This window comes from Sinohyriopsis cumingii, chromosome 19, assembly GCF_028554795.1.
Source record: "Sinohyriopsis cumingii isolate HCF-2022 chromosome 19, ASM2855479v2, whole genome shotgun sequence".
NCBI lineage: Eukaryota > Metazoa > Mollusca > Bivalvia > Unionida > Unionidae > Sinohyriopsis > Sinohyriopsis cumingii.
This window is the reverse complement of record NC_142979.1, coordinates 32046739-32058959: the sequence shown is the minus strand read 5'-3', so window position 1 is coordinate 32058959 and position 12221 is coordinate 32046739. Positions and strand designations below refer to the sequence as shown.

Genomic DNA, 12221 nt, shown 5'->3' with positions numbered 1-12221 from the left:
TAAGCCTAGAGACATCACTATTTCTATTTTAAAAGAAATTACTGGATTTTCAAAGTAGTGATAGGACTCCAATATATTTTGATTGGGTCACTGTAATTAAAAAAGACTTATTTTACTTCATTAATGGGTTTATTTTGTTATCAGTGGTATAATTTTGTGTTAAAAGTTCTGTTTAACCTTTAGAATTAGGTATAACACATATCACAGTGTGACTCATCATCAAGACTAAGTGTTCTTTTGGTCCCCAAGTTATAACTTCTTCATCAATCTACATCCATGCAGAATCATCCCTACCCTGATCCATTATGCATATATATAAATATTTCACCTCCAATGTCTACCTCAAAGGAATGGATTGAAACTCTATAGTAATGGTGCACATTGGCTGACACACCCAATCATATTTACAAAGTTAGATGTCTCTTCATATATTAATACCTAGTGTAGGATTTTAATGACAGTACATACTCCTACATTCAGGTCTTGTCAGACACAATCATATAGTCTCCAGTTTTTTAAAAATTTGGTGAATAACCTGTATGATGTGCATGAAAACTTTACAATATTTTTCCTGACATTTTCAGAGAGGACCATGGTAGTCAATTGCAAGTAACCAATGACCTTGACAAAGTGTCACAGCTGCATATGCTATTGCAGGATGTCAGATGTCCAAAAGGATGCTCAATATATCATGGTATGCTTATCACTGGTACACTATACACACTCACATAAGGATGCTCAATATATCACGGTATGCTTATCACTGGTATACTATACACACTCACATAAGGATGCTCAATATATCATGGTATGCTTATCACTGGTATACTATACACACTCACATAAGGATGCTCAATATATCATGGTATGCTTATCACTCTTATACTATACACACTCACATAAGGATGCTCAATATATCATGGTAAGCTTATCACTCTTATACTATACACACTTACATAAGGATGCTCAATATATCATGGTAAGCTTATCACTCTTATACTATACACACTCACATAAGGATGCTCAATATATCATGGTAAGCTTATCACTCTTATACTATACACACTCACATAAGGATGCTCAATATATCATGGTATGCTTATCACTCTTATACTATACACACTCACATAAGGATGCTCAATATATCATGGTATGCTTATCACTGTTATACTATACACACTCACATAAGTCCAGTCGAGTTTCAGACACCATGTACCTTGATCTGTGTGTGTGTGTGTGTGAGAGAGAGAGAGAGAGAGAGAGAAAGAGTCTCATTTGCCATAAATTCTAGTATCTACAGTTAATTATTTGATATTCAGAACTAAATATACTGTTATTTTTAAGTCAGTGCTGGTTGTTTAGATTGTTTCAACAGAAAAACAAATAAAAAACTATTATTATCCAGTTTATTTAGCTACACAATAACATTGCTAACTAATAATTCAGTTTTGGGACAGTGCAAGAGAGAGAGAGTGATATGCAATCTGGAAAGGCCAAGTTCTTGTCGCTATATATTGCTTTTTCAAACCATGCTGGTGTAATAAGTTCTAGATTTACAAGTACGGAAGGTTTATTCATGTCTTCAGCACAGTTTTAACATCATTCTATGACATTAAAAGTTTAACTCTGTGTCCATCCCCAATGCATTTTAATCAGCATGATTTGCATGTTCTCTTTCATCATCGCAAAAAGCAGAAGCAATTATGCATAAACACAGGCAGAAGAATATGTTAGTTTCTCTTTATATTCAGCCTCATTTTATTTCAATTAAATCTGAAACACGCCGTCTTTACAATGGGTACAGCTTCCAGCATCAATGAGCGATATAGATTTATCTTGAATAAAGGACATTACATAAATTGAAAAATGCAGTTTAATTCCAGTCAGCAGAAAATACAAAAGCTAATATATTTTGACACCGAATTTGGAATGATGTGCTAGTCACTTAAGCTCTAATGGCAGCTGTCAACAATAGTACATCTCTGCTGGTTGTGTAATACATAACATAGATGAAATTTTGAAATGAAGACCTGGCTTCAGTAGGTTTTCTACAAAGAGGTTGCCATTTTCAAGTCTTTTCCAGGGAAGGGTGTAATTTTTACTGATGTGAGGCCATTGGCCTGAAAACATTATTCAGTCAAATAAATAACAGAACTTCTATGATTTTCCTACATGAAACCTACTTACAATTATAACGGTTTCAGAGTATAAAAACTAAACAGCATTTTAATTAAAAAAGTTAGAGAAATCTTTATTACAAATTCAAGCCAATAATGCTAGAATGCATTCATGCATTTACATCAGCCATAAATGTTCACAGATAGGGATCACCTGACTGGACAAAGTCGACCATACCATTGCTTTCAACCATCTAACTTTGCCCTGTCTTACTGATTATGGCAAAGATGAAGTTGCTCTCTTCTTTACAGAATCAAGAAAGCAACTCAAATTCTGCATTCTGTTGCTTTTTGTTGATGCATAATTTCACTTCCAGTTTCAGACACCTGCACAGCTGACACAGCTAACATATGGCTTTATTTGCCAAAATATTTGCTTTTCATTAGCTGCAATTAAATGACCTAGGGATTAGAAAAAGTGCTTATGATGTAATAGATAGCTTGTCAAATGTGAACAGTTTTAATCTAAATATCAATGTTTGGAATGGAAATTACCATGGATCGTTGAAGTTTACCATCTTGACATCATAACAGAAGTTCAACGTTTTGTCGTTATAAAATCGCGAAAAGTTTTTCATGGACAATACATCAAACTCCTTTATTGGATAAGCACAACTTTTGCATATTTTATTATGATGGGGGTTGTTGTTAGGAAATTGTTTTTAAAGAACATTAATTTCAACTGTCAAAATGTTGACAACAAATTGATTATCTATTTTGTATTTAGCTTGCCAGAAATGTTACAGACTCAGGGCTTCAGACAGTTGGGAAAGTGAATGTTGCCTAAAAGTTGGTTATGTATTTGGCATTTAGCTTGCCAGAAATGTTACAGACTCAGGGCTTCAGACATTTGGGAAAGTGAATGTTGCCTAAAAGTTGGTTATGTATTTGGCATTTAGCTTGCCAGAAATGTTACAGACTCAGGGTTTCAGACAGTTGGGAAAGTGAATGTTGCCTAAAAGTTGGTTATGTATTTTGACATTTAGCTTGCCAGAAATGTTACAGACTAAAGGTGTCAGACAGTTGGGAAAGTGAAAAATCAAAAAAACAAATGTGTTGAATCAGAATGATTTTAACTGCTATGTTCAGGAGGGTAATGGATTTGGCATTGCATTGTGTTATACCATTTTTTTCCCAACCATTTTCACATCCACCAGTGTTACATTTATATCATCAGAATGTTTTTTTGTTGAGGATCTTTCTTTCATATTTACTTCATTATTGACCCAGATGGTTACCATAAATTAGGGCAACACACAACAAGGTATAGTATGTTGTTATCTATGGGGAGGAGATTGCTCCGGTGGCCTAGTAGTTAGAGCATCCGCCTTGGATGCGGGACGTCGTGCGTTCGATCCCCGGTCGAGTCATACCAAAGACTTACAAAATCATACTAACAGCTGCCTCGCTTGGCGCGCAGCATTAAGAGGTTAGTGTTAGGACTGGTCGGTCTGGTGTCAGGATAATGTGACTGGGTGGGACATCATGCTACATGTTTGTGGCATGATGCCGCAGTGCTAGACATCACTATAAACTGTCACACTGCAGACATCGTAGCGATATGACTGAAAAATTGTTCAAGCTACATTAAAAATCCAAATCACACACACACACATCTATGGGGAGGAAAGTTTTGGTGATTTAATCATCAGAATAGTAGTTTAGCACCTTGTTTGAAATATAGATTAATTTTAATTTTTGTGATTTTAGTTTCTCTACCAAAGAGTTTGAAAACAAATCCCTACCAGAAATACCCAGTACATGTATATGGTTATGTTAATACATGTACCATAACTTCTTTTGTTGTCATTTATTTAAACAGATGGCATTGTGAGCCATGTTTGTGCGAAGAACCTGATTGATGGCTGCACCCCACTGCACCGAGCTGTAGAAGGTGGAGATAATTCTGATTTGGTGGTTGCACTAGTTGAGACAGATCGGGTTTGTCTGAATATGCAGAACGATGCTGGTTTAACGGCAATCCATCTTGCTTGTAAACTGGGAAGGAAAAGGGTACTTGCAAAACTTCTGGTAAGAGAAAACATGGATCTCAACAAATGGAAAAACTAAGCAGGTTTTTCTTATGTCAAAATAATTTTGAGTTTGGTAGCAAATATTGGTTTAAAAAATGCAGGAGACAGGATTTATTGATAGTGTACGGATGTATGAAATTGCATTCAACTCTGAACATCCAGATTTAATCCTTGATAATATTGCTTTAAAATTTTACTTTGCCACACACTCAGTTTATACCCTTAACAAAAAGTGTTGATTGTGCCTTGTGTCACCCACAAATGATTAATGCACCAACCATCTTTCTTAATCGTTCATAGTTTTCTCCAGGATTTTCACATAGAGGGGTATTTCCTCCACTGGCATTTTTGTAAGAGAGGAAGAGGCATTTTAGTTTTTAAGTGGATACAGTTTTTATTTTGAATGATAGTATCTTAGAATATACCCATTATATTGCAGTAAATGTTTTGAGAAATAAATAATTTTTAACAAAGATAAAACTTAAGTTGTTTATCTTTATTATATGCAAAATGGCATTGATTAGGTTCTATGACAAGGCTGTGATTATGTATTGTGATTATGTGTTATATCAATGGCAGTGATTATGTGCTGTAATTATGTGTTATAACAATGGCAGTGATTGTGTTATATCAATGGCAGTGATTATGTGTTATATCAATGGCAGTGATTATGTGTTATATCAATGGCAGTGATTATGTGTTGTGATTATATGTTATAACAATGGCAGCAATTATTTATTGTAATTATGTGTTTGTCAGTAGCAGTGATTATGTGTTGTGATTATGTGTGATATCAATGGCAGTGATTATGTGTTGTGATTATGTCTATAACAATGGCAATGATTGTGTGTTGTGATTATGTGTTATATCAACGGCAGTGATTGTCTGTTGTAATTGTGTTATGTCAATGGCACTGATTATGTGTTGTGATTATGTGTTATATCAATGGCAATGATTATGTGTTATATCAGTGGCAGTGATTATGTGTTATGTCAGTGACAGTGATTATGTGTTATAACAATTGCACTGATTATTTATTGTGATTGTGTTTTGTCAGTGGCAGTGATGATGTGTTGTGATTATGTGTTATATCAATGGCATTGATTATGTGTCATGATTATGTGTTATGTCAATGGCAGTGATTATGTATTGTGATTATGTGTTATGTCAATGGCTGTGATTATGTGTTATTACAATGGCAGTAATTATTTATTGTGATTATGTGTTTTGTCAGTGGCAGTGATTATGTGTTGTGATTATGTGTTATAACAAAGGCAGTGATTGTGTTATATCAATGGCAGTGATTTTGTGTTGTATGTGTTATAACAATGGCAGTGATTATTGTGTTTTGTCAGTGGCAGTGATTATGTGTTATAACAATGGCAGTGATTGTGTTATATCAATGGCAGTGATTATGTGTTATAACAATGCCAGTGATTATTTATTGTAATTATGTGTTTTGTCAGTGGCAGTGATTATGTGTTGTGATTATGTGTTATAACAATGGCAGTGATTATGTCATTGTCACTGATTAATTATTGTGATTATGTGTTACGTAAGTGGAAGTGATTATACATTGTGATTATGTGTTATAAAACTGACTGGTTGTGTGATGACCATGACAGTGATTTTGTGCACTGACAATGGCAGTTTGTATAGATTGTGTTATGACAATGGCAGTGATTGTGTTGTGATTATTATGTGTTATCTAATGGCAGTGATTATGTGTTGTATGTGTTATGACAATGGCAGTGATTGTGTTGTGATTATGTGTTATGCAATGGCAGTGAGTATGTGCTGTGATTATGTGTTATGCAATGGCAGAGATTATGTGTTATGACAATGGCAGTGATTGTTTTATGATAATGACAGTGATTATGTGTTATAATTATTATTTGTCATGACAGTGACAGTGTGTGTGTGTGTGTGCGATTTAGATTTTTAAAGTAGCTTCAACAATTTTTCAGTCATCTTGCTACAATGTCTGCAGTGTGACAATTTTTAGTGATGTCTAGCAATGGGGCCTCATGCCGCAGACATTTTGCATGATGTCCCACCCAGTCTCATTATCCTGACATCAGGCTGACCAGTCCTAACATTAACCTCTTAATGCTGAGTGCGAAGAGAGACAGCTTTTAGTACCATTTTTGTAAGTCTTTCTTATGAATCGGCCAGGGATCAAACCCACGATATCCCACATCCGAGGTGGACGCTCTAAACCACTAGGCCACTGGAGCGGTCGACAATGACAGTGATTATGTGTTGTGATTATTGTGTGTTATGTCATTGGTAGTGATTGTGTGTTACAATAATGGCCTTTAACTGGTTGTTCTCCCTCTGCATCACTTTTTTCCTTGCTTATCATTTTAAGGTAAACTCTGTGAAATCAATGTACCCTGGCATATATTTTTTAAGATCTGCCTTCCTGGGGTACCATGTATGTTTAAATAGAACAACCCTAATATTATTCAAGTGCATTGATACCAAAAAAGCACAATATGACACATCAACAAAAATAAATTATTTACAGAAAGTTACTGGTTTGCTAGCTGTTATGCTTATATTTGTTGCTAGTTCTTGTTTTGGTATTGTTTAATATCATCAAAATGCTGTTAAATTTTGATCTGTACTTGGATACATTTGGATGTGTTGCCCCATAAAGGCTTTCATAAGCAATATGATAGAACTTGTGTGACAAATGCATCATGACAGTACTTGGATTGAAACTCCTACTTAGCTTTATCGGCTACTTGATAAATGGATATCCTCAGATCTAATCAAATAAGGGAGCAGAGCAATTGTTCTCTGGACCATTGTAGCTAGTTTGACATTGACGGGATAAAGAGTACATAAAAGAGGGTGGTGTGATTGTTCTGCGGACCATTGCAGCTTGTTTGACATTGACAGGATCAATAGTACGTAAAAGGGGGCAGTGGGATTGTTCTAGGGGCCATTGCAGCTTGTTAGACATTGGCAGGATAAAGGGTACATGACAGTAGACGGTGTGGTTCTGTGGACCATCACAGCATGCTTGACATTAACAGGTTTAACGGTAAATGAAAAGTTAATGCAGGTCTGCATGTCTCAAGTCTTTGAGTGCTCATGGAAACATTCAATCAGTTTCATTATATATATGAACCATTTGTTCCTTAGTCTGTTTTCCTTCAGTGCTATGGGCATTGTAATATGTTGACTTTTTTCTATCTAGCACTATGGACATTATAATATATTGACTGTTTTCTATGCAGCACTGTTGGCATTATAATATATTGACTATTTTCCATCCAGCACTGTGGGCAATGTAATATATTGACTGCATTCCATCCAGCACTGTGGGCATTATAATATATTGACTGTTTTCCATCCAGCACTGTGGGCATTATAATATATTGACTGCATTCCATCAAGCACTGTATAATATATTGACTGCATTACATCAAGCACTGTTGGCATTATAATATATTGACTGCATTACATCAAGCACTGTGGGCATTATAATATATTGACTGTTTTCCATCTAGTACTATGGACATTATAATATATTGACTGCATTCCATCCAGCACTGTGGGCAATATAATATATTGACTGCATTCGATCCGGCACTGTGGGCAATATAATATATTGACTGCATTCCATCCAGCACTGTGGGTAATAAAATATATTGACTGAATTCCATCCAGCACTATGGGCATTTTGTCTGCATTCCATCCAGCACTGCATTCCATCCAGCACTGTGGGTAATAAAATATATTGACTGAATTCCATCCAGCACTATGGGCATTTTGTCTGCATTCCATCCAGCACTGTGGGCAAAATAATATATTGACTGCATTCCATCCAGCACTGTGGGCAATATAATATATTGACTGCATTCCATCCAGACTGTGGGTAATATAATATATTGACTGCATTCCATCCAGTACTGTGGGCAATATAATATATTGACTGCATTCCATCCAGCACTGTGGGCAATATAATATATTGACTGCATTCCATCCAGCACTGTGGGCAGTATAATATATTGATTGCATTCCATCCAGCACTGTGGGCAATATAATATATTGACTGCATTCCATCCAGCATTGTGGGCAATATAATATATTGACTGCATTCCATCCAGCACTGTGGGCAATGTAATATATTGACTGCATTCCATCCAGCACTGTGGGCAATATGATATATTGACTGCATTCCATCCAGCACTGTGGGTAATAAAATATATTGACTGAATTCCATCCAGCACTATGGGCATTTTGTCTGCATTCCATCCAGCACTGTGGGCAATATAATATATTGACTGCATTCCATCCAGCACTGTGGGCAATACAATATATTGACTGCATTCCATCCAGCACTGTGGGCAATATAATATATTGACTGCATTTCATCCAGCACTGTGGGCAGTATAATATATTGACTGGTGCATGGCAAAAGTTATTCCTTCAGTACTTTACAGTTACAGTTGGGGCGTGTGCAAGGCCTGGGCCTGATGTCCTGCTTGCCAAAGGAAAGTGAAGCATCTCTCATAGCCTCTCCTTCCCAGGTGTAGTGATCGCTGCAGGACCACTGTCTTGCTTTGCGGGGCAGGAGGTTACTTGCATATGGCCTCTCCTACACTAGTGTGTCCACAGCAGCACCTTCATGCGGGGCCCTCTGTTTTTACAGAGCCTGCTGTGTGGCGATGCCAAGTGCCCAGCGGTATAACTGGGTGGGCAGACTGGGCTCGTTAGCCTTCGCAGGCAACCAGTCTAAGAGAAGGGAAACTCTGACTCCAAACCCAGGCAGATGAAGCTCGTTAGCCTTGTAAGGCAGTTCATCTAGGAGAAGGAAACTCTGATTCAAAATGCACCAAGTCTCATCCATTCGATGATGGCTCCACTGCCTTGTGGATATCTTTGGGAGAAGGAAAGGCTATGGGAGTAAACCCAGACAGAAAATCCGGAGTGGAACCCCCAAAGTGGCTGAGTGTCGACTACGACTTCCTTCCAGCAGCTCCTGCATCCAAACTGGTGCCAAATGTCATGCTCAGCATTCCTTTGGACCCCACCAGCAAGGACGAGAGGGGGATCCTGACGTCTGGGCAGCCCAGGATCTCCATACTCCACGCCCAGGAGAGGACACTCCAGTCTCACTACTGAGTGAGGAAACAACACGGAAGCTGACAGTTTACAGGTTATAAGTCCCACTCGATTGGCATAGGGGAGGGGTGCCATGGGTCAGCTTTGACGGTGGGAGGGATCATTGTGTCCCACTGGCCGACTATTGCCCGCCTGAAGCCGGGCAGCCCCTGGTCAATAAGGTGTTGACCCGCCATCGTCTGCTTGCTCCAGTGGGTGTCTGGAGCTCAGTGTATTGTTCAGCATGACAAGCAGTTAGAAATTCCACACCAGACAAAAGAAACAAGAAACCAATAAAGAAGACTCCAGCTCTTCGATTTGCAAGCTGGAATGTGCGCACCATGTGTACAGGCATCTCGGACGACCTCAGAGAAGTGGACGACACCAGAAGGATGGCCATCATCGATAGAGAACTCATGAGACTAAATATTAGCATAGCTGCCCTCCAGGAAACCAGGCTTGCCTCTAGTGGCTCCCTCAGAGAGGAAAACTACACCTTCTTCTGGAAGGGTCGATAACCTGAGGAGCCCCGCCAGCATGAAGTGGGTTTCGCCATAAAAAACAATCTCCTGGCCTCGGTTGAACCTCCCACAGGGGGCACTGAGCGTCTCTTGTCCATCCGCCTCACCACTGCTGCAGGTCCTGTCAACATCATCAGTGTCTACGCCCCCACCCTCACATCGTCAGAAGACGCGAAGGATCAGTTCTATGGCAGCTGGATGAACAGATCAAAGGATGCCCCAAAAATGAACTACTATTCCTCCTAGGCTACTTTAATGCCAGAGTAGGTGCGGACCACAAGTCATGACCTACCTGCCTCAGATATCATGGCACTGGAAAGACCAATGAAAACGGTCAGAGACTGCTGGAGCTATGCACCTACCATGGCCTGTGTGTCACAAACACCTTCTTCAAGTGTAAGCCACAACACAAAGTGTCATGGAAACACCCCAGGTCTCATCACTGGCACCAACTTGACTTGGTCATCACCAGGCGCTCTGCCCTTAACAGCGTCCTCTCCACCAGAACCTACCACAGTGCAGACTGCGACTCCGACCATGCCTTTGTGAGCAGCATGGTGCAACTACAGCCACACACACTACACCGCTCAAAACCAAAAGGACACCCTCACATAAACAATGCGCAAATGTCAGTCCCCGCCAAGGTGGAGGAGTATGTGTCCGCCCTGGACAAGGCTCTTCAGGACCTGCCTGAGCACAATGCTACAGCCAAGTGGAACACCATGAAGGGTGCCATCTACAGTACAGCTATGTCCATGTTTGGCAAGAAGGAACGACCCAGCCAGGACTGGTTCAACGCACACATATCAAGGATGGAACCACAAATTGAGGAGAAATGAAAAGCCTTCATAGCTTACAAAAAATGCCCTAATGAACGGATGCTTGCTGCTCTCAGAAGTGCCCGAAGTAACACCCAATGCATTGCTAGACAGTGTGCGAACGAGTACTGGCAACAACTGTGTGAAGGGAACCAGCGCAGTGCCGAGTCCAGACACATCCAAGGTATGTACAGTGGCATCAAGAAGGCTCTAGGCCCTACAGTGAAAGGGTTCGCTCCCCTGAAATCTCTGATGGGAGAGAAGATCACAGACCGTGGGCAACAGATGGCCAGATGGGTGGATCACTAATCAGAGCTATACTCCTGAGAAATGTCAGTCACCGATGCAGCCCTCAGCAGCATAAAGAATCTGCCCACCATGGAAGAGCTCAACAAAGTGCCAACCTTAGAGGAGCTCAGCAAAGCAATCGACTCCCTCCCAAACGACAAAGCACCAGGTAGTGACAGCATCCCGCCCAAAGCTTTCAAACATGGAAAATCAACATTGATTAAACCACTGCATGAGCTACTTTGCCTCTGCTGGGAGGAAGGAGCAGTCCACCAAGACATGCGCGATGCCACAATTGTGACCCTTTACAAAAACAAGGGCGACCGCAGTGACTGTAATAATTACAGAGGGATCTCGCTCTTGAGTATCATTGGTAAAGTGTACACCCGCATCATACTCAACAGACTGCAGTTACTGGCAGACCGTGTGTACCTGGAATCCAAGTGCGGCTTCAGAGCAGGCAGGTCGACGACAGACATGATCTTCTCCCTATGACAACTCCAAGAGAAGAGCAAAGAGCAAGGTCAACCACTTAACATGATGTTCATCGACCTCACCAAGGCCTTTGACTTGGTCAGCAGGAAGGGCCTTTTTGAACTTCTCAGTAAGATCAGTTGCCCCCCAAAACTCCTCAGCATGATAATCTCTTTCCATGCAGATATGAAGGGAACAGTCCTGTATGATGTATCCTCCTCAACCTCCTTCCCAATTAACAGCGGTCTGAAGCAGGGCTGCGTGCTGGCACCAACACTTTTTGGGATCTTCTTCTCCCTGCTCCTGTCCTATGCCTTTGACTCGTCCATGGATGGCATATATCTACACACCAGATCTGATGGGAGGCTGTTCAACCTGGCACGACTGCGCTGAAAGACCAAAGTGAGAGCTGTGCTCATCAGGGATATGTTTTTTGCAGATGACGCAGCTCTTGTGACCCACACCGAGGAAGCCCTACAGAGACTGGGAGACCGTTTTGCTGATGCCTGCATGCAGTTTGGTCTCACCATCAGCTTGGAAAAAACAAATGTCAGCGTGCAAATGTCAGCCTGTAGGCCAAAAGTAACTCTCCCATTCTAGATAAGTCACTCTGAACTAAATGTTATCAGAATTTTGAAGAAAAATACCAAAATCACGCTTCGCTGGAACCAGTTAAGAATATTTTGCTGGAGGATTATATTTACCTAATGTTTGCTGCTGAAAAGAAGGTAACTGCTAGAATTGACCAAACTAAGTACCTTTTTAAAATATGATTAGTGAAAAGGGTGAAAG

At 40.0% G+C, this 12221-nt stretch overlaps 1 protein-coding gene across 7 annotated transcripts in view; it reads left to right on the top strand.

Annotated features, from left to right (window-relative positions):
- The window catches only part of LOC149775392 (uncharacterized), a 213690-nt gene that overhangs the window by 190174 nt on the left and 11295 nt on the right, over positions 1 to 12221 (top strand). For all 7 annotated transcript variants that reach the window (XM_089943911.1, XM_089943908.1, XM_089943912.1 and 4 more), the window contains 2 exons: positions 585 to 694; positions 4000 to 4208. In XM_089943911.1, coding sequence (XP_089800037.1) covers positions 585 to 694; positions 4000 to 4208 — 319 coding nt within the window. The remainder of the gene's footprint in view (positions 1 to 584; positions 695 to 3999; positions 4209 to 12221) is intronic.